Source organism: Oxyura jamaicensis, chromosome 5 (genome assembly GCF_011077185.1).
Source record: "Oxyura jamaicensis isolate SHBP4307 breed ruddy duck chromosome 5, BPBGC_Ojam_1.0, whole genome shotgun sequence".
Lineage (NCBI taxonomy): Eukaryota > Metazoa > Chordata > Aves > Anseriformes > Anatidae > Oxyura > Oxyura jamaicensis.
In genome coordinates, this window is record NC_048897.1 from 16942689 (window position 1) to 16965137 (window position 22449).

The window sequence follows — 22449 nt, forward strand, 5'->3', positions numbered from 1 at the left end:
GAAGTGAAGTTTATATGGCTAAACTCAAAGCATGTTTGAGATAATTGCAATCTCTTAGGATTAACCTTCCCATTAGTTCCCATTTAATGCTACAAATCTCTACTTTGGGGGCTGAATACCCACTTCCCATTTAACCTCACATTCATTCTTCAATGAAGAAACAAGCTTTATTCTTAATTTCTGTCAAACTAATGCATCTGATTGCCAACGTAAATTGTAGACTTTGACTATTTTCTTCCCTTTCTAATGGTGCCAAAGTAACCCTTCTCTATCTTCAAGCTCATAAATCTTTCTAAATCAAAATACAAGATAACACAGTAAAATAATGCTTTGTGTAACTGTAGTTATTTTTTAGTGTGTAAACTGTAAACTTTACAATTGACTATAGTGAGAGAAGACAGCAGAATACTTATTACCTATGTTACATAGAGTGTACATTGCATATAAATTATATATGTATTTTTTATTTGTGATGGTTTCAGGGTAGTTTTTCTATTTGGGCAGCCAAGATACAGCAGCATGTATGTGAGATTGTCAGCCGGATATTTAAAAGACACGGTGGGTGTGTTTCCAAAAGTTGTTCATTTCCTTTTTCATGACTGAATGGATTCAAGGGAATGGAATGGTTTTATTGCTATCACATGAGTCACAAAGTATGTTCAGAAGTTGCATATCATTTGTAAATTCTGTATAGTTTTTGCTGTTATTTTGGCATCCCAGTAGCTGTTAACTTCAAATCTGAGTGTTTCAAATTTTACATAGAAAGAACAGTCAAAATCTTAATTATGTCTTTGAATGTATCTCATTGTTGATGGGTTTCTTTAATAGACTTTCCTCTTCCACCATTTAACGATGTTTAAAATAATGCAGTTTTTAAAAAGTATTGGTTGAGATTAAGCAACCTTGCAAGGTATGATATAAACTTGTAAAAAGTAGATGTTAATTTTGAAATGGGAGGTAAAAGTACTTTAATATTTTTGTGTAGGAGCCATCAAGCTGCATACTCCACTGCTAATGCCTAGAAATAAAAAACTGTACGAACATAACGAAGCTTCATATTTCATGGATCACAGTGGGATGCTTGTTATGCTTCCTTATGACCTCAGAGTAAGTAGTATCTTCTCTGCAGGCAAAGCTGGGTTTGAAGAGCGCTGTGGTGTTTGTCAATACCTTTGATTTACTGGTCTTGAATTAGGTTTATGCTTATACTTCCTCGAACTGCTGAAGCAGTCTATCTTTCAGTGCCTGTTTTGTTTTTCTTAGTGCTCTGAAAATGAGTCCTCCTGGTTTTCACAGCTGGAACTGTTAAAAGAAATATGCTTTTTTTTTTTTTTCCTTCTTCCTTTCTTTTTTCTTTTTTTTACCACATATGAAAATAATGCCATATTATAAATGTGGTAGATGTCATTGCTGCTTTTATTTTTTTCTTGCACATGTGAGACAAAGGACTTTTCCCATGACCAGTGAAAATCTTCTTATCCCATATTTATATGTCTTTCTAGAGTATGTATGTAACATTCTGCCCAGTTTTATGTTCCTTTTGAGCAAATGTTGTAAAGGGTCATTCTCCTCTGGAGAGGAATTGTATGTGCAGTTGAAATTTTAGCGTCTGTGATTCAGTACTACCCAATTAAATGCAATTTTGGTTTGGTTCATTGCTTTGCGCTTAATTAAAACCTAAATGCTTTAAGTTTTATTTTTTCATTTATTACTGACAGTTAAAGAACCCGACCTTTTATATTCCATATTATTAATTTAAGGTCAATGTGACTCACCCTTCCTTTGCATTTATAACATCAAGCTATATATACAGTGTGATTCACAGCTAAGGACTTGTGCAGGATCTACAATATTGATCTTTCTATTGGACTTGCTTGTTTTGGAAAACGTGTTGGCCAAAGTTTTATTAAACAAAAACTCCTTTATGTCTTTATCTAAACGACAAAATATCTGCTAGTACGTTTCAATAGGCTCATAGTCAAGTTTATGATGATGCAGTTTCTGTTCATTAGGGTAATTAAGAAAGGTCCTTGTTTCCTTCTCCAAGCTATTAGGGAACGGGTTTTTTTGTTGTTTGTTTGCCTTTTTTAAGGCTTGTCACAAAGAGGATAGATGTTATTTGGCTTTGGCAAATATTTAAGGCATTATTACACATGAGAATAGAAGTGTTGACTGTGTGGTAGTAATTCATCTCCAGTTTAAGAGCACAGCCAGATTGAAGGTTTTGGTTCCACAATTTTTATGTATTCTGTTTTTCAGATTCCTTTTGCAAGATTTGTAGCTAGAAACAACATATCAAACTTGAAAAGGTAAGGGACTTAGAGACACTTTGCACAGATGCACTGCTTTATGACAGTGAATACTGAAGATGCCGATTTGTTCTTCAATGTTTCCTTTAGATACTGTATAGAGCGAGTTTTCAGACCACGGAAGTTAGACCGCTGTCATCCCAAAGAACTTCTAGAATGTGCATTTGACATTATTACATCTACTGGAAATAGTTTTTTGCCTATAGCAGAAACAATTTATGCCATTTCAGAAATCATTCAAGAGTTTCCAGTACTACAGGTAGATTCTCTTATAATACTTTTTGATTTTTTTTTTAAATATTTTGTGCTCTTTTTCCATCCTAAGATTTTAATCTAAGTAAATATTCAATCTGTTGTGTTCAAAAAGGATAGGTCCTCTAACAAGTATAGAGCTTTGTGATCACAAATTTTGTCAATAGTGAGGTATAGAGCATTGTCATTTAAATAAAAATGTGTTTTGTAGGTAAACTTAAAATGAAGCAAAGGTTTGTATGTAGCATAAATACTAATTGAATCCTTACAGTGCCATCGAAATAATGCCTGTCTTCTGTCAGGCAAGTGATTACTGTAGAATGGGACAGACCTTGCCATTCTTTATTTATAAATGGAAGGTAAGGTGTGATGGAAGAAGTCTGGAGTTACTTTTGAACAATGGGAGAAGTTATTAAAAGTTTAAGAAACATCTTTGTTGGTATGCATTTAGGGGTGTTTGTAGTGGATTTTTTTGTTTGTTTGTTTAAGCGAATTAGAGTGCTAATAAAACATTTTTTGTTGTTTGATTGTTTCTTTCTTTCTTTCTTTCTCTTTCTCTCTTTCTTTTTTTTCCCCCATTTGTTAGGAAAGAAATTACAGTATTTATTTGAACCATACTTCCTTACTGAAAGCTATACTTCTGCATTGTGGGATACCAGAGGATAAACTCAATCAAGTTTACATAATTTTATATGATGCTGTGGTAAGATATTGGATATTAAACTAATCTTTGTAATCATCACTTAGGTTATCTCATTTAGTGGAGCAATTTATAAAAATGAGGAACAGAGCATTATCAGCATAACAAGGAACATCTTTTTGATACTTAAAATAGCTCGCTATCCTTGTGCTGTAAAACTAGATTAATAACTTTTCTGTTACTTCTAGATTGGGGTGCTTTAAGATAATTTTAAAATTTGTATTTATGAGAGAATTATTCACCTGTATAGTTAAGAACTGGTAGGCCGTTCAATAAAAATTTCAAAATGTGTATTATTAACATTTTGGTCTTTTCCACCATGCAGAGAAAATAGGTTAAATTCATTTGAATAATTAAGATAGTGTTTAAATTTCAACAAAATGTATGTTTCTTAATTCTTTACTTTTATTCTTTAATTTTTCAAATTTATTCTTTTTGGGTTTGTATTAATTTGCATAAACATTCTTGTATTCATTTATGCAGAGGTGCTTTTCAACAGAAATTGGTAGTTTTTACTTCGGTATGTTTCTTGAACCAAGCCAAATATGACCTCACTAAGAGATAAGTGGAAAGTGTGTTGTTATTTATCATTTTCACTCTTTACAAGTATAATTGAAGTTGGTAAATACAACCTTTAATTAAAAGAATTGGAAAGTTATGTTTTAATTCTTCTCAGCACTAATACTGTTTGTTGTAACCCAGTTGTTTTGAATATGTTTGCATCTGTTTCTCTTGCAGACTGAAAAGCTAACTAAAAGAGAAGTAGAAGCCAAATTCTGTAATCTATCTCTCTCATCTAATAGTGTAAGTAATTTTAATTCACTGTTAAATTACTTGAAACTTGCCATAAGTCAGAATATTATACTGACTTTGAAATTTATTCGACCAGAGTGAGAAGAATCAACTGTTAAGTTCCCTGTCCAGAATAGATTAGTCTCTTTGAAACTGGTCTGATTTTGTTCTCTGCTCTCTCTTGAAGACAGTATTGCTACTTTCCACGCATCCGTCTTCTCTAAACGTGTTTTGTGTTATGAAAGTAGTAAAATGGTAAATGGAACACTGTACAGAGTGATATGTAGTAAAACGAAAGAAACTTTAAAAAAAATAAATTGTCTGCAGTTGTTGGCAAGTCTGCCTCAAGAGAGTTGAGGTTGACTTCTGGATGCTCTGATAAGTTGCTAGGAGAAACAAGGGGAAAAAATGGCCGATACTTCACTCACACAGACAAATATGTATATTTTATTTTAATGTGACCTGTTATGAGCACTGTCAGTCGTGCTATCCATACATTTATTTGATTTTTGTTTTTAGCTTTCTCGACTCTACAAATTCATTGAGCAGAAGGGAGAAGCAAATAATGTATTTCCATTTTTAAACACAACGATAAAACAAAAGCCAGGTGTGACTCAGCTGTTGAAGCATGGCATGAAGGATCTAGAGGAAATAATTGCTCTGTTAAAGCAACTTGGAATAAAACTTCAGGTTTGTAAAAACACTCTGCTAATAAGTTTGTTGTTTTGTAGGCTACTGGGCCATGTAATTTGTCAAGAAACAAAATAATGATATGTTAGAGTAGAAAAAGCACACCAAAATATCTTTTGATGAGAAGTAATAATATTGGCATTGATTTTGAGATGCATTTTAAGAATAAGTCTCTGGATCAATTATTATCTTAACTGCACAGAGATTTTCTTCCCAGCAAAGACTGAAGTCATTACCCAGAGCGTAAAGAAATTTTAAATTTTGAAATAAACTACAAATATTTTTTAAATGCAGAAAGCTGATTACTGAAGGCATGCCCTTCCACTTTCCTTGAGGCTTGCTGGAGTTCGTGTTACAGTTCTGTTGTGATGCATTAAGCTTAAAGCATTATTTCGCTCTTTTTAATTGTATTGTATTTTTTATTTTGTATTTTAATTGTATTGTATTTTTAATTTTGGAGATAGTGTTTCCATATGTCTTCCTAATGTGAGAACAGTGTTGTCAATACATGCTGCTAAAAGCAAATGAATTACATTAACAAATAATATTGGTACAGGACTTGTTCATTGACTCATTTTTATTTTTACAGGTTTCTATAAATCTGGGACTAGTTTACAAAATACAGCAACACAATGGTATTATCTTTCAGTTTATAGCATACATCAAAAGAAGACAAAGAACTGTGCCTGAAATTCTTGCTGCAGGGGGCAGATATGATCATCTGGTATGTGCACATCTCTTTTAATGAGTTTAGATGAAAAGAAGAACATGAAAAAGATGAAAAACCTTTTTGACATTTTCCAAAGATAACTGGTTCTTCTACTTTATTTATGTCTTGTTTTGAGATTCCACAGTTTAGAGGGCCACAGACAGTAGGACCAGTTCCTTCGGCTGTTGGAGTCAGCATAGCTATAGACAAAATAACTGCTGCTGTTTCCAGTATGGAGGATTCTGTAAGTTTGGCTTTGGGGAGGTGTGGTTGTTTGCTTACTCCTGACTGCTCAGTAACCTAGTTGTAACCACAGATAGGCAAAAAATAAGAGATGCAGGAGTGTTCCAAAATACCATACTGAAATAGGCAGAAAACATCAAGATGACTTGTTTTCTTCTGTCTCTCTCTACATAGCATTATTTAATAAAGTAAGGGGAACATCTGATGTTCAGGTTTATACCCTTTGATTTTTAATTCAGATGAGACATTTTTCTCAGTCTGAGCATTGTTTCAGATGAAAAATTACAACTGTTGATATTTAGCTATTGTTACTTTGCCCCTACAAGGAAAGAATCTTAAGGAAACAGACTCTATATGTCACAGTTCCATTTGGTTGTGGAATGTGTGTTTTACTAACTTTTATTTATAAGAATAAATTAACATTGCTAAGCGTAATGAGAAGAACCAAAATGGCTAGGATACTTGGCAGGACGTGCAGTTGCCTTTTGTCAAAGATTAAGCTTCAGCATCTTTTAAACATGCTTAGGAGTATGGTGGCTCTAAAAAGAGGTGATCTAACCCCTCTTTTCAGGTTGATGCATTCTGAAAAATGTTAGTATATATATCCTTCTTTGTTACTTTAACTGCCTTATGAAGGTAAAAAGGAGGTCTGGTGGTTACTATTGTCCCCTTTGTTTTCACTTTTCCTTCAGATTTCTGTCAGCTCATGTGACCTGCTGGTTGTAAGCGTTGGACAGATGTCCATGGGCAGAGCTATCAATATTGTTCAGAAACTCTGGACTGCAGGAATTCCAGCTGAAATAATGTACGACTGGTCCCAGGTAGAATTTCTTTCTCTGTGTGTTAATTATATTGCTCTACTCTAAGATTAACACGGGCTGAGACCATCTTTTTTTTTTTTTTTTGGATCACCAACTCATAAAACTGAGAATGCAGAGTGTTATGCAGTAATTTTAAGAAGGTTATGCAGGTTATGTTATGAAGGTTATGTTATGCAGTAATGTTAAGAAGGTCTCACTGGCCCTGCAGTGCTCTTCCTCTCTAGCTCCCAGTCTTTAAAAATGTGTTGGAGGATCATTATGTGCATCTCAGAGCACAGGGGAGTTAAGTGACCTTCCCCATTATAGATCCTGAGTGCAGAATCCAAGGCCTGTTGAAATCAAGGGGGGAAGTCACATAACAATTTAAATCAGAGCTAACTGGCCTCATTTTGAGTGAGGTGAGGATGCTTCAAGACAGAAGCGTGTTTTGTATGAGTGAAGGTAATAAGGTGAGATGAAGATGCTAGCAAAGCAGATCTCCATAGACTGTCTTCACAGACCCTTCACAGATTCTTCATAGATCTTCTTGGTACAAAGAATCTCCTAAATCTGTTGAAATGCATGACAGGCTAAGTCTACACTGAGGCAGCTGTGCTCTGCAGACGGTTCTTGCATCTTTATCCATGCTGGAAGGAGACTCGACTACATTTCACTTGTCCTGCATTACTTGTGCTTCCTTTGTGAGGACAGCTGGCAAGGAGGAAGTAGCAGTTTACTGTAGCTAGGACAGTGGTTGTGCCGCTGAGCACGTCTTGCCCATGAGGCCGATCCAGATAGTCTTTCCACATGGGAACTAGGACTGCAGGGCTTAGGCATTCAGATTGCCTAGTGTAGACTTCAATTTCAATTTTTAAGGAACATTGGGTGAATATATCAATCCAAAATGAGGTTTCACCTCCTGGACTTGTTAATAAAGCTTTCCTCACTCAGAAGCATTTATATTCAGTGTAACTGCGGTGTATGGAGTTATTCTAATTGAAAACAGAAGACATTGATTACATATGTGATAATTTTATAACCTGTCAAATTTCCATTCTCCTTCCCCTCTTTCCATTTCAGTCCCAGGAGGAACTGCAGGAATATTGCCGATGCTCTGGGATTACATATGTGGCTCTTGTGTCAGATAAAGAAGGAAGTCATGTTAAGGTAAGCATGGTAGCCGAGGATGTCCAGTGGTATTTCAGACTGATAGTCTGTTTTACATTTATTTATTTTGTTAAGATCGTGAACATTACATTTTCTATAAAACATTTAAATAGATGGAATTCAGGTAAACATTGGTTTGGTTAAGTACCAGAAAGTTCTTGTGAAAAATCCAGCTTTTTATCCCTCACTGCAGTGTTGTTCAAACATGCAAAGAGTCTGAACCATGCTGTTCTTCACTGTACGTTAAGGTTAAGACAGAAAGATAGGACTGTGTTAAAACATGAATTATCTATCACCGTCTGTACTCTATCTGCTATGCAGCCTTTAGTTTTGGTACCTTCTTAGAAGTCAAAAGTTATACAATATCTTTGATTCTGGATCATTTGGGAAAAAAAGATCTCTTTTAATTAAAATTCATTCTTTGATGGAAAAAAGTGATCATTTGACAGGAGATGGCATGGCCATGTCATCTAGTTAATGTGAATTACTAAAATAATTTTTACTTGTTAATCACTTGCCTTCTCATTGTACCAGAGAGAACAAATAGCTGCAATAACTATATGAAGAAGTAGATTTTGATTATGAGAATATGTGTTTGTCTTCTACGGGACTATTACAGAGTGTTATTTTAAATATGACTTTATTGAAGCAAAATCAACAAAGAACATGCTAATGAGATGAATGCTGTTGTGACTGGTTAATCTCTTTCCAGTAAAGATGGAGCAGCTATTTTAAGTTTTGAATGTTTGAGTATAATCTTTGCAAACTGCAAGGCAAGCCTAATTCTAACATAATTCCTTAATTTTAAAAAAAAGGCCCAAACCAAATATGCTTTTATTAATACAGTATTTGCACCTAAGAACCAATTTGTTAAATTTTATTTGTCACATATTAGATACAAGTGGACAAGATAGTTCAAGCTTTGGGAATGCAGAGGAAATTGGTTGGAAAAAAATATATAAAATCAAAGATTTAACTGGCAGTGATTGATTGGTAATGATGACAACTTCCTCCTTTGACTGCTTCACCTTTAATGGGTGAATAATCCAGTTTGGTTTTGATTAAATTTGAGAAGTTTATTCATATGCTATTTTAAGAATCAACAATGTTAAGAATCACTGAAATACATCATAGGTGAAATCCTTTGAGAAAGACAGACAGACGGAGAAAAGGATTTTTGAATCTGACTTATTAGATCACCTGATCCAGAAAATGAAAACTAAAATCTGTGATGAAAGATGTAGTAGGTAAGTAGCAAAACACATGTACATGAATAGTCAAAATTAGACACAAGTGTTTGTTTTCTAAATGAAATACTTTTTTAGATACGCCCAGTTAAACCTTGATTTTATTCAGTAAGGAACAAGAACTTTGATGAGTTCCTTTTGAGGGGAAAAGAAAGCAAAAAGCTTGGTTATAGAATTTCATTAAGATTAAGAGATTGACTTTCCTAGTAGCTGTTACATTCAGACATCCTTCACAAGTTAGAAGACCGTGTGGTCATCCAGCTGGAATGCTACTAGAATAGCAGTACTGTTTGTATGGCATGACTGCCTGCAAGTCCCCGTTACTGAACAGAAGTTGTTTACATTCGTGCACTGTGTAATTGAAGGATGAAAGCAGCAAGTCCCTTTCATTCTGAGGCAGTGTTGATATGGTAAAAATGAAGATGTGACTCCCGCACGCCTTGGCTGGCACAAGTGACAGTAACACCTAGCCAAAGACTTGGGGTACACAGCAGTACCCTATGTTTGTTAAAATTACTGTTTACTCTGACAAATAGAACTAAGCACAGAAATCACAGGAATGGCTACTACAGCCACACTGGTGCGCTTAAATAGTACAGTTGTTTAAGATACAGATATGTTAAGGTATGTTTTAGATACATATATATCTTATAAAACTACACACACATCTATACATGTTCATGTATCTGCATTATGTGTGTGTACATACACATGTATGTAGTGGCAGCAGGAACAGACAGTTTCTGAATTCTAGGTTGTATGAATAAACCAACAGATTTGATACCCATACTCCTGAATAGACTTAACAGTAAAGGAAATATTTAAGCTGGGAAAGGCTTAACTCAAATGTAGAGTGTACAGCTGGGTGATACCTCTTGCTAGCCAGCTATGAATTCTTTATCTGGCCTCTGCCAGTCTTAGCCTTTAACTTTGCAACTAACCTTATCCTCGTGTTTTGTGACAGATCTACAAGGATCCATTAGAAGTTGTGAAAGAAAGGCATACTTTCTAAAAGTTATATCTAAATCCTGAGAACAGAACATACAGAGAAAAATAAATTGGTAATTCTAAACAAAGAACTTGAAATAATTATGATCATAACACTGGCAAATTTTTCCCCTAATGAATCCTGAATATGGAAAGTAAATGGATTCAAATAATTGAAAGTTTCTTTTAATTTCTCTGATCTCAAATATTACTTTGATACTTTAGTATAATCTCTCAGAAATCTATACATTGTAGATTAATATAAAGACAATATTCTCATAATATTCTGGTATTGGGATTAAAATCACCCTTGAATGATGGGGAGCACAGTTTTTTGTATCCACAGGAAACCCAAAGATTGCTGGATTGCTGGCCAGCAGTAGTCCAATACAACAGCAATACAATTGTTTATGGAGTTTGCTGGGCCTAATACCTCAGTACTGTAAATTGTAGGCTATCCTGTCTGTTCCAGAATATAACACAGATTTAATCTGTTGGATTAAAATAAGTATATTTTTGTATGATAGTCTGGAACCATGTGTATTACAGCATGCCTTTGTTATTGTTAATTTGCTTCCCTAACTGTCTTTGTTTATTTTTAGAGAAACATCAGATAATCTCTCAGTACCAAATCAAAAGGGATCATTTGCTAATATTTCAGGTATTTAGCTATTGAACATACAAAATTATTTCTCTTTCTGTTTAAAACAGGTTTTATAAGAAATTCTTGCTGGAATATAATTTTTAAAAATATTACCAAGGTCAGGGTAGGAAAATGCTTTCTAAAAATGCAGCACATTCAGTTAGAGGTATTTCCCCCATTCTCAAATTTTGTTCCACGCCATCTAAAACTGAAATTTTCTCCAAAGTATTAACTGCTCAGACCAACAGACAGAACAAGCCTGATATAAGCATTCATTGATACAGTTAGTGAGAAGGGGGAAAAAGCCAAAAACTATGAGCATTTTAAGTGAAGAAATTAAATGTTATCTTGATGAAAAATGAATGTCAACCTGTGATTGTGACTGCATTAACTCATGCACATTGAATTACCGTTCCAAGGTTTTTCTTCTTCATGTGAAAATAACTGTGCATTTATAGGTACTTATTTGCACTGCTTAGCCTGAAAGTAGAAGTTTGTGTTTAAAAAATAAATAATATTAAATACTTTTTATAGTTTGGCATTTTGATAATTACTTCAGTATTTCAGTAAGTACATGTTTAGTATCTGAGTTTGTTTGTTTTTAAACAAACGTTTTTTTCTTGCCTGAAAGTCAGGAACGCTGCCATGCTTAACTTTGTTGGTTTGGTGTTTTTTTTTTTTGTTATTTTGTTTTTGTGATTACCTGAAGTGTCGATTTGGATTTCAAAATAAACCATTTCAAATTTTAATTGCTGTTGTCTGGGGAAGCTTGTGGGTATGGTATTTGTTTTGTCATCAACTTTTCTATGGGACAGAGGCAAGTAGTTGCCTTAATCTCGTAATAGCTTTTCTTTTTTGATACTATGTCTGCTACATTCTTTTGTAAATTCTGTAAGTCATTTGAAACTTTTTATTAGTTTCAGAGAACGCTGTTTTAAAATACCACTTTTTTATACCTAGAAAGTCTTTCAGAGTCATATGTATGCATTTTAAGAATTTACATGCACATTTCACGATCCTATCTACTTGACAGTATTTTTAGTACCTTTTTGAATACTACAGTAAATGTTAAGCATATTAATATTTGTGAATTTTTCTGTTTCTTGCTACTTTTTGTTAAAAGAAAGAATATAATCTAAAACTGTATGCTTGCATTTTAGGTGTGTTTGAATCGCATGGAACTCTTGCAGTGCCTAAAGTTAGTGTTTTAGCCCCTGAAAAATTATCTGCCAGTGCCAGGCGGCGTCAAGAAGTTCAGGTACATACATCCAATAACTATTAAGAAGTAATCATTAGAACTTAAGGAATGTCAGAATTTATATTTTCATTATCACCTTAGACAAATGCATCCTGTTTGTTCTTATTCATAAAACAGACTATAAACAACACAAACAGTTGAAGTCGAAGAAGAATTTTTTGAAAATAATATTTAGGATCTAGGGGGTTATCTGTGACATTGTTGTGGCTCAGCTATGATCATGTATTAGAAATCCTACTCTAGTAGGAAAAATGGTTCTGCAATTTGCCACTTTTTATAAATACCTGCATGCTAAAGGTGCAAGTTCAGCATGGTTTTCATTTGCAGTATGTTTGTAACACATATATTTCATTATGTTGCCACAAACTAAAAGACTAAGGAGAAATACTGCAGATTTTTTAAAAATGACTAAAATACAGCAGTTACAGTAAGGTAGAAAGATGAAATGATACTGTGGAAGCAAATGCCAGTTTGCTTATTTAGGGTTAGTGGCTTCAAGATACTTAGAGTACATAGTAAAACAGAACTGTAATCTTAACCCCTTTACAGTCCAAATTCATGGGTGCAACAAAAAAGACCCCTGTAAATACTTCTTTGAACCCAAAGAAAGAAGTGGATCGTATTCTTTGAGCTAAACAGGGTTACTGCTTTCAATTTTTTAATAAAAGCATCTTTCCATGGTACAAGACAATTTTAATGCATGGCTACAACTATTTCTGTTAAATGCTACCTTTGCAGAACTTCTATAGCTTGCCTTGCAAAAAGTGGTAAGAGGAACAAGCCATGCTTTGTTTCGAAGCACGCTTTCAAATCAGTCATTCCTCTTCAGCTATAGATGATTCAACGTATCCAGTCCTAGGTTCTCACTGCTTCTGAAAAGTTATCTAAGGCCCACAAAGCAGCTTTTTTAAGTACATACATGAGACTTCACAATGTAACATGCAGTTCAGTCTGCTTTAGCACAATACCAGTATTACCAGATCTTTATTACTGCTGCAGGAGTGGTGCAGCCCATCTCCTTCCTGTCTACTCATGCAAGTTTGTTGTGGATTTGTTACTGAAAATTATATTTAATGTGAATTTTAGTTTAAATATGATGTACGTATACAACTTGTGCTAGAATCAGCTTCTTCTGTTCTCCTACCTATGAAACAGAAAACAAGTGTTCCCAGCCTGGGTCACAGAACCAGTGAATTTTATTTTTGCCCATCTTTTGTTGGCAGGTACAAACAAGGCTTCAGACATTCATTTCTAGCCTGCAACAGAAAACAAGTGAGATTGAAATTTTAGCGGTAAGTACTTTGGCAAAAGCTTTAATCTCAGATTTGTAATTGAATTGGATGATGCAGTTGTTACCTGTAACACGTTACTACCAATAGCCTCACTTTCCTGCTAGATTTGCTCTTACATTTAAACCAACCCAGCTTTTGCATGTGGCTTTTAGACTTTGCTGATCACATCACAGAGGACTCTAAATGATATATGCTTTTCAAGAAACATTTCCTGTTTGCCTGTGCCTATTTTGAACGTTCCATAATGCAATCTATCATGAACAGTTTGTTTAAACTGCTTAAAACCTTAGCATATTCCCAGTGCTGTCAGCACAAATGCTTCCTTGGAATTCAAAAAGTGACTCCCTTTAGTACAACCCATCTACAGTTGGCAAACCAATCCTAGAATAACTGTTAAATATTGGATTTCTTGATGGTATTTTTGCAGGTAGATCTGCCGAAAGAAACTGTGATACACTTCTTATTATTAGAGGTAAGCAATTAAGTATTATAGTTTAATTGAACAACAGATTATAAGTTTTGTTCCTAATGAAGCTGAATGTAAAATTTACCCATTGAAGTGTTAAAACTTGAAAGGACTTTTTACTCAGATTGCTTGAATGAAGTTAGAAAAATCTTCTGGTCAAATTCCCTAGTTACAGAAGACACCAGTAGGAGGTCCTAATCCAAAACTCTGGATTTTTCCCAGAAGTTACCTGAAATTAAGTCTCACTGTGCATTTTTCAAAACCAGTAAGCTTTAACGGGTGGTTTCAGCAAAAGTGTTTCCTGAAGCTGTTAATGAAGGAGGGCCCCAAAATAGAGGCAATTAGTTTGAGTGCAGCCAGATGAGTGAAGATAGAGGATACATAAGTATTATATTGACCCCTTTAAAAAATCATAAGCTACGTGATTGTTGGGTTTTCTTCTTTATTTTCCCTGAAGACAAAGCTCTTTACCTCCTCCAAAGAGAGCACTTGAAGTCAGAAATTCCTATCTGAGGTGGAAATCTCCCACCCCTCCAAAAATACCACTGACATCCTGCCTGGAAATTGATTTAGATTTAATACTCACTTTCATACCTTGTATGTGTTGTTCTGAAGCAGTATTTGTCTAGACCTCAGTGAAACATCAGAAATTTTCAAAATACTTGTATCGTCCAGTCTACACAAATCTGAGAGTGTTCATCACCTCCTACTTAGAAAAGGGAGCAGGCACACAATCAGCTTGCATCATTCCCTTTTCACTGCCCGTATGTTAAAGTTCTCATATTTCACCCAGCATCTATAAATTGTCTTAAGAAACTGCTCACTAACATGTCTCAATTCTTAATACCTTTTCTAAATAAAGTCAAGTTGCACTTACATGAGTAACGTTTAAAACCTTTTAATACTCCATTTAGTTAAGGGGTATTGATGTTAGACAGTGTTCAGAAGGCTGAATCCTACCGGGAGAAGTATTTCCTTCGCTGGAGAATGTAGTACTGTTTTACAGTTCCTTGTCCGTTTTTTCCCAGTTTGATGGAGACAGACAAGCCTTTGATGCTACTGTGAGACAACTGATGTCACGATGGCCAAAACAAAGATGTTCATATCTGCAAGCAATTTGTGATGAAATTTACAGTATCAAAATGGAAAAGAGGTAAATTTAAGTTCTTTTAGGTACATAAAGCATCTCATTGTTTCCTGAATTTGAAATTCATTTAACCAACTGCTCTTAATTTGTCCTCCCCTCTCCCTGAGGGGAAAAAAAAAAAAAAATTAGGAAGTACGTATGTATTTCTTTGAGTACTATTTTTTTGCTAACATGAAACAAAATGGAAAGTTAACATCATCTAATCCTCGCTTGTGGTAATCTGAATTTTGCATTTTGTACACCTTTTGAAGAAAATCTAAAACATACTCCCACTATGTTTTCGTTTACTACTTTGTTCAAACAACTAAATAGTAAACATATATACATCCAAATATACTACAGTATTCTACTATGCAATAATCCTCTTTTCTCATGGGAGGGACACTTAAAATTGAGTGCATTTTAGTTCCTCCTGTTTTGAAGGAACGTGATGGCAATCTGGCGAAGCTGAGAGACTGCCCAGCTTCAAGCAAATGCAGTGCATGCACCAAAATTGCTTTATCTCCTAATGTTTACTAAGGCAACGAAATACTAAATGAAGCGTTTTCTTTCCTATGACTTCCAAACCTGTGAGCATCAGAACCCCATTACTACATACTGATGTTACTCCTTACAATGTTGGGTGTGTCTGTTTTCCTTTCCCATTTTATGTTTTGTGTGCAGGCATAAGCCTTCAAAAATTAAATTGACTAGATAAATAGAAAGGGAACAAAGGGAAAAATTGTAGTGACAGGCAGATGAACTAAAGCTATTGCTTTTCTACGGAATCTTTGCTGTTAGCTTAGTGCCATGATTTGCCATATGTTTTATAGATTTTTAATCTGTAGTTTCAAAGTTTTAAAACAAACTTTTTGTTCCCTTTGCAGGGTTCCTGCTCTCATCCTGTACAGTTATCGAGACGAATATAAGGTTTTGTTTTAGTGCTGTAAGCATCTTTTCTGGGATGCTTTTACTAATAGACAATAGTGTTTTGCACAAAGGAATTTCATAAAGTTGTCTTAAAGCAAGACAGGCAGCCTTTTTAAGTGTCCAGATTGAATTTCATGTGTAATATAAAACTGTAAATTTATTCCAAAAAGTGAAATGTTTTATAGGTAATTAAGGAACAGTCTGACTACAGCTAGAGATGTGTTACTGTGTAATTCTTGCACCATTACGTTGCAAGAGAGATTATTAGCTGTGCCAGGTATAAATTGACTTTTTTTTTTTAATACAGTTCAGAATGCCTTGTATGTCCATATGCAATAGCGCTGAAATGAGCATCTCAGTTCAAGGATTAGAGATGTAGTTATCTTCAACTCTAAAACACTTTTAAACTTTTTTGAGGAAGGGCTTTGTGTAATAAAAGATTTGGCTACTAAGCCTTTTGAAGTACGTATTACAAGGTTTTGTGATTTTTCTTTTTTTAAACTGCTGCCTTAATCTTCAATCTCAATATAAAAAATAGTAAAAGACATCAAGCTGAGAGTTGTGCAAACCTGGTTGCCTGTGTTTGTCCCATCCCCACACGTCTGCATTCAAATCAAACAGCTGCTTCCTGGGAGGCAAAAATAAAACCTGATACAGGACACAGACTTGTCCCGGACCAAAAGGCCCTCAAGGTAAGACTTGAGAAAGAATAACCTGCATGTGCTTAGGGGCATAACTACAGTTTTGAACTAGCTTCCTTCACGTGGATTGTCAGATTAAGTTTGCATTTGACGACATGAAAATAATGAAAGGAATCTTAGAATTACTTCCTTGAAGCTACAGCTTCCCAGTCAATGCTTTTTAGAATTACCACTCTATATAGTTAAAATTAAGTTGTAATACAAACACAGTAGTAAAAAATCTAAACAAATGTAAAAATGAATTACAGCAGCCTTAGTTGCTGTAAATATTTCGTATTAGTGAATATGCAAAAAAAAATATTTCTTCACATAGACTGCTGTTTACCCTCTCTCCCCAACCAGTACCTTGCTCATGCTTCTTTTTCTTATCACAAAAGGTTGTCTTCAGTACTGCAGGCCCACTGCATTAAGAAATACCCACTTCTTCTGCAGCCTTTTTTCTTGTAGCGAAGAGGAACGTTAAAATATGCAAAGAGCTAATTTTGAAGACAACCCCAAAACATCTGAGAACTGCCAACATTGCAACAGCAATGCACAGAAGTAATGCTGGGAGAGGGTCAGTCCTAACAGTACAGACAACTATCGTTAGCAAGACACGTCACAGCAGTCATTACAACCAAATCCATTTCTCATTGTGTTTAATAGGAACAAGTAAGTATTCACCTTTTACATCTGCTCATATGAAGGAGCTACTTTAAGATGCGAAGATGGGGAAATCCAGATCCCTGAATACGTTGAAGGATGAAGTTTTAAAAAAACAAACATTCAGGTGACATGAGCATTCTTAAGCTATGCCTGCTGGGACCGTGATGCAGAGTCCTGCACTCTCCCACCCTGAGCCAGGATCAGCACAGCTGAATCAGCACAGGGTAAAGGCAGAGCCTTTGAGCTGAGAGCTCAAGCACGGGACTGGCTGCCTTTGAGGCATCTGCACTGCATCATATAAACATGGCCCTCAAAATACGACAAACAGGAAAGCTGCTGTTCCTGGATGATAGGTTGGCACCCACTTTCCCTAGTACTACCAAGGCTTATCTATAAAACTGGGCATCTCCCCCTGAGACTTGTGTTCCAGTCTCACTTTGCCCATGGTGCTGTGCACTTCTCTTCACCCTCTGTTATCCCCCAGATAGTTTTTACACTGCCCACTTGCATAATACAAAACAAACAGCAGTATAAGTACAAAACTAGTTGGCAGACGAGTGTAAAGCTATTTTGGTATAACCCTGTAAATACTCCTGCCATACAACACCCCACAGAAAGCATCTCCTGCTTTCAATTTAAACAAAAGTACTGATCACATCCCAGTATCCTGCTGGAAGGAAAGCCAAAGACAAGTGGTAACTCAAAAAGAAATGGACTTTGCTTTGAGCAAGGGTCAAGTCTGTTGCAGTGACGGAAGTATGCTGTTCCATCACTGTGTTGCTTTACTCTTCTTGTTTTTGCTTTTCTTGTCCTTTTTCTTCAAGCCATCCATGTTAGCTCTCAGCAAATTAGAATATGCCTGAAACAAAAATTAGAACCATTAACAGAGCAAACACCTAACAATATACTAGAGATAACATCACTTACTGTTCATGGATATGTATCTTAATTTTCTCAGTTACTGGCCCTGGGCAACCTGATCTCGTGGGTGGCATCCCTGCCCCTGGCAGGGGGTTGGAACTGGATGATCTTAAAGGTCCCTTCCAACCCGAGCCCTTCTCCACATGCCTTTACACTACTGCACTGGGAAACTATTGTTTCTAAGCCAATGCAGAAAGTTAGGTAAGACAGAACTGGATTTTGTTTTCCACTAATGCGTGCACTCTAAGGTTAACCTGTGTGGCAGTTCAGCATTGATTCAGCTCAGTCACACCAGTCCACTGCTTCCTACTGACTACTCCCCAGTAGGTACAGAAAAGGAAGATAAGGCATACAAAACTTACCATCTGGAATTTGTTTACTTCCTTTGAGCTCACCTACAAAAGTAATAGTAGAGGTTAACCACAAAAACACTGGCTTCAAAATTACAAACTAAAATATCAGCACATGTTTTCACACCAGGGACCATCTCATGTTTTTAGCAGCAGCTGGATCAGCCTGTGACAGCAGTACCCAGGCTGTACTGACACGGCGTAACGCCTCACTCCTTATTAGACTAAGCAAATCTTCTGAAGGCTGTTCTTCCCAATTCTGGGTGTTTTCAACAGGAAGAACGTGCAGAAACATTCTAAGGAAGGTTTTATTTCACTGCAGGGCCAGAACTTAATTGATGTTGAAACGCAAATTCCAGTAGGAAACTTTACAGCCCAGATTCTCTCCACTATTTCTCAAAGCAACATTTTTTCCTTGGATTACATCACTAAGAAGATCTGAAGTCAGCTAAAGCCTCTTTCAGTCTCTCATTCAAAGGAAACTCATCAGGCTCTCAACTTCTAAAGTTAACAGCTCCTGAAATATAAATAGCCCCATAAATAAGAAAGAAAACTGGGTATGCTAAGTGAGAAAGTCTACCCCATGCCTATGTATTATTGGCAAGAAACACAAATCCCTTTCCTATTGTTTCACAGTCAGGCAACGTCCAGTTGTTTGACAGGGTGCAATAACCTTCAGTAATTCCACTGAGGTCTCCAAGAAGCCGCCTCTGTCAGCCAACGTTGACTGCAGGACCTTTCTTCTCCTTAGAGACACCGTTTGTCCTCACGCTGCAGGTTCTGCCACTGTTTTCTCTCTTTCTGCCCACACTACCCTAGAAACAGCTTCCTCCTTCCCTCCCTCCAGTTCCACCTGTCTGAGAACACAACAGCCAGGGTTGCTGAAAAAAGTCTCCCACCATTTAGAAGCCAATTGCTGTGTACAAAATGAAACCAAGTAACTGCCCCATCTGCACCACAAAGTGCAACTGCAACACTTTGACATCCAGATTTCAGTTGTGCTTTTGGCTACTGTACGGTTTCTCTGTAACATTAAGGGGGCAGTTCTCATGAAATTCACGGGACGACAAGCTTCACTTAAAACATGAGGCATTACGTGAAAGCCAGGTAGGGCTGCTCATCATTCCAGCCCTAAGTTGTCACTTACCACTGTGCTAATTTTCTTCTTTCCATCCGTTGCTCTGAGAAGACACTTATTGTCTGCAGGTTCAAAGCTTTCTACATGGCCTTTGCGTGGGACTGGTTTTGTTCGGCCATCATCTGTATTGAAATACAGGGAATGTTTATTTGTATTTGGATAAAAATTATGGGATGCCTCCTGACTTGAGGTGTTAAAAATTGCTCATGAGCAGATCTGTAAAAATACCTGGAAGTTTCCGGCCATCTGAGCTGAATTGCTGTGAAACCATTCACAGATCCCTTCATCTGTAATCCCATAAACTAGAGCTGCCTGAGCTACCTGACTAACCCAGGACAAGCACACAAACCTGTACACAGACACGCTGTGTGAACCGCTCGCTCATTTCAGCAGCGGTACATTTCAAATGCATTTCAACCTACAGCACTCATCCCAGAACCATAGAAAAGCCCAGGCTGTAAGGAACCTCAGAGACCATCTGGTTCAACTCGTCATGGGAAAAGCAGGGCCTAGGCAGGATTCCCCTAACACCCTGCGTGGCTGAACCTTGTAAGTCTCAAATGTTGGAGAATCCACCACATCCCTGGGGACGTGATTCCAATGACTGACTGCTCTCACAGTAAAAGAGTTTTATGTCCAACTGGGATCCACGGGTAGCTATCCAGAAACCAGAGAGACAAGACCATTAAAGCAACACCATAAATCTCCATTTCCAGAAACCTAAAAATTTTCAATTACTGCTTAGTAATAAGAAAGCGTTCATACTTTGTGCAACTCAAAAAAACACCTTCCTTCAAGGTTACCAGCCTGGCAGCCAGCAGGGCTGCTCCTTCCCCCCGACTCTCGTTAAATACTTCGGCGCGCCCGTCCCGCAGCACGCCCCGTGCCGGTGTAACCCGCCGCCCCGGCCCGGTCACGGCGCGGCACTCACACTTCTTCAGCGTGATGAAGACGCTCCCGGACGTGCGGCACTTCTGGAACAGCCTCGTCAGCTCGGTCAGGAACTGCAAGAGAAGGAAGCACAGCGGGCCGTGACTGCGGGCCGCCGACCGCCCCGGCCCCAGGCCGAGCCCCTCAGCAGCCAGCCGCGGCCTCCCGCGGCCCCCGGCCCGCCCGCACCTGCTCGCTCTCCAGCAGCACCATGGCAGCCGCACCGCTCCACGCTCCGCCGCCGGGCCGGAAACGCCGCGCGCACGCACGCACGGACGTCCGCACGTCCGTCCCGTGCGCACGCGCGGCGCGGGGCGCGGGGCGGGGCCAGCGCCCGCCGAGCCTCGAGGCCCCGCCCCGCCCCGCCGCCTGGCAGCGCCACGTCAGCCCCGGGAGGGGGGCGGGGCTGGCCGTTGGCGGCCGTTACGGCCGTTGGGCGGGGGGCTGTGAGGGGCGAGCTGCGGCTTGGGGCCGCGCTGAGGGGCAGGAGCCGCGGGGGCGGGCGGCTGGGCAGGGGAGGTGCCGCCTGCCCGGCACGGCAGCCCGGCTCGGTTGTCACACACAAGCCGCTGGGCACCGCAGCGCCCGGTCCTCGCAACGTCCCCGCTGCTGTCACAGCCGTTCGCTGCCGCTCGGCGCGAGCCGCGCGGCAGCAGGGGGAGCTGTGACCGCACACACAAGGGATGCCGTGCACCGGGGCATCGCCACACGGCCACGGCTTACCGAAACCTGCCCGTTTATCATTAACTCTGCCCGCTCGGAGTCAAAGAAGAGCAAAGACCCAAGGCTGCCTTCCCGCACCGTGTGTGTTTTGTCCTCGGGACGTTTCCTCACCTGTAGCACTGGCAGCTGAGGAGGGAAGACCTCAGAAATACAAATCGGGTTATTTCTCATAAAAATCTCACAGAAACTAACGTGAGAAACACAGGTTGTTTAAGTGTTCCAAAACCGCCATTCTCAGAGGACGACAACACTGCGGGCAGAAGCACTGACAGGCCAAGGCCTCGGGCAGTCTCACAAAGGGAAGGTCCCTGCCCCTGGAGCCCGCAGTCAGTGCCCACGGATGCGAGGTGTCCCTGCTGACTCCCTCCAACCCTGCCGGGCTGCAGGAGCAGGCTTTACAAACTCCTAATTGCAAGAGGTCGTGCTGTCAGATACCAGAGTAGGGTTGCATTGTGTGGAGAGACCTGAATGAGGACAATGCAGTGGTGTTGCAGATTTTTATAGGCAACTTGTGAAAGCAAAACAGAAATGGAAAAACTAAACAATTGCAACATACTCCCTTGGAAACTACCATGGTCACAGAAACTGGAAGCCAAAAGAAATGCATTTCCAGTCATGCTCGCCAAAAGAGAAGATGGGTGGTCTTGTAGCTGAAGCACGGGGACTAGAGCTCTTATCCAAATACTGACCCACAAATTCACCAGAGAACTCTAGGGTGGCCCTGAACCATTCTCCTTTCTCTTCTGTAGGACAGCTCCTCTCTCCTACAGATGAGGGAAGATACATAGTTTTTCTCAACACTTTATGCAACAAAACCCATTAACTCTTGTAGGATGAGCACCACGGAGTCTTTCCCCTCTTCTGCACAAAAATCACCACCCGCTAGTGGGAGCTACTTCTGGTGTTCTGCGTGCCTTTGGCACTGCCGACATAGTCCTGGCCAATCTAATCCAGCCATCGAGGTAGCAGTAGCTGTGTAGCTACAGCATCTGAGACAGAGGTATTGGGCATCTGCCTACTGAGGTAGATTCCCTGAAGGAATCTGTGATACCAGGGTTTCTGATAGCACTGGATGCTGGCAGAAACCACTGTGAAAACATTTCTCTGAATACAGACAGACACTCCTAATTCAGGAAGGAAAGTATTTCAGAGCAGAGGAGCAAGAAAAACAAACCACAAGTGGGGAGACCACAGGTTCCAGACAAAGGGAATACAGGGAAGCAGGGGACAACTGTTCAAAACCTGTTGAAGTATAGCATGTGTGTTTCCAGTATGTGACAGATGACTTACTGTAGGTATCTAAAACATGAGAAGTTTTGAGAAATGTACAGTTTTGGAGAGCCTTTGTTTCACAATAGTTTATATACCAAGGTATGCAAACAGAGAGAGAGAGAAACTTCTACCAGAAGTTCTGACTGTTCGATTCCTCT

At 38.4% G+C, this 22449-nt stretch overlaps 2 protein-coding genes across 3 annotated transcripts in view; one reads left to right on the forward strand and one right to left on the reverse strand.

The window, feature by feature from the left end:
- Positions 1-16086, forward strand: part of EIF2AK4 (eukaryotic translation initiation factor 2 alpha kinase 4) — a 37047-nt gene extending 20961 nt beyond the window's left edge. For both annotated transcript variants that reach the window (XM_035326578.1, XM_035326579.1), the window contains 18 exons: positions 483-558; positions 986-1107; positions 2260-2309; positions 2400-2568; positions 3148-3264; positions 4000-4065; positions 4573-4743; positions 5333-5467; positions 5589-5696; positions 6388-6516; positions 7576-7662; positions 8797-8909; positions 10499-10557; positions 11700-11797; positions 13021-13089; positions 13517-13561; positions 14584-14708; positions 15569-16086. In XM_035326578.1, coding sequence (XP_035182469.1) covers positions 483-558; positions 986-1107; positions 2260-2309; positions 2400-2568; positions 3148-3264; positions 4000-4065; positions 4573-4743; positions 5333-5467; positions 5589-5696; positions 6388-6516; positions 7576-7662; positions 8797-8909; positions 10499-10557; positions 11700-11797; positions 13021-13089; positions 13517-13561; positions 14584-14708; positions 15569-15623 — 1794 coding nt within the window. In that variant the 3' untranslated portion in view covers positions 15624-16086. The remainder of the gene's footprint in view (positions 1-482; positions 559-985; positions 1108-2259; positions 2310-2399; positions 2569-3147; positions 3265-3999; positions 4066-4572; positions 4744-5332; positions 5468-5588; positions 5697-6387; positions 6517-7575; positions 7663-8796; positions 8910-10498; positions 10558-11699; positions 11798-13020; positions 13090-13516; positions 13562-14583; positions 14709-15568) is intronic.
- An 836-nt stretch (positions 16087-16922) lies between these two features.
- On the reverse strand, positions 16923-20565 carry SRP14 (signal recognition particle 14). The gene is made up of 5 exons (XM_035326583.1): positions 20486-20565; positions 20298-20370; positions 19376-19488; positions 18241-18273; positions 16923-17816 (listed from the first exon to the last, which is right to left on the reverse strand). Exons 1-5 carry the CDS (start codon positions 20507-20509, stop codon positions 17727-17729), a joined length of 333 nt encoding a protein of 110 aa, XP_035182474.1. The 5' UTR covers positions 20510-20565; the 3' UTR covers positions 16923-17726.
- Positions 20566-22449: the final 1884 nt, after the last annotated feature.

Excerpts from the sequence above, each read along its gene's own strand:
- SRP14 (XM_035326583.1), bottom strand. The coding sequence starts at position 20,509 with ATGGTGCTGCTGGAGAGCGAGCAG. Across the intron at positions 20,371-20,485 it reads TGCTGCTGGAGAGCGAGCAG|TTCCTGACCGAGCTGACGAG; the intron begins GTGCGGGCGGGC and ends CTTCTCTTGCAG. Across the intron at positions 19,489-20,297 it reads CTTCATCACGCTGAAGAAGT|ATGATGGCCGAACAAAACCA; the intron begins GTGAGTGCCGCG and ends ATTTCAATACAG.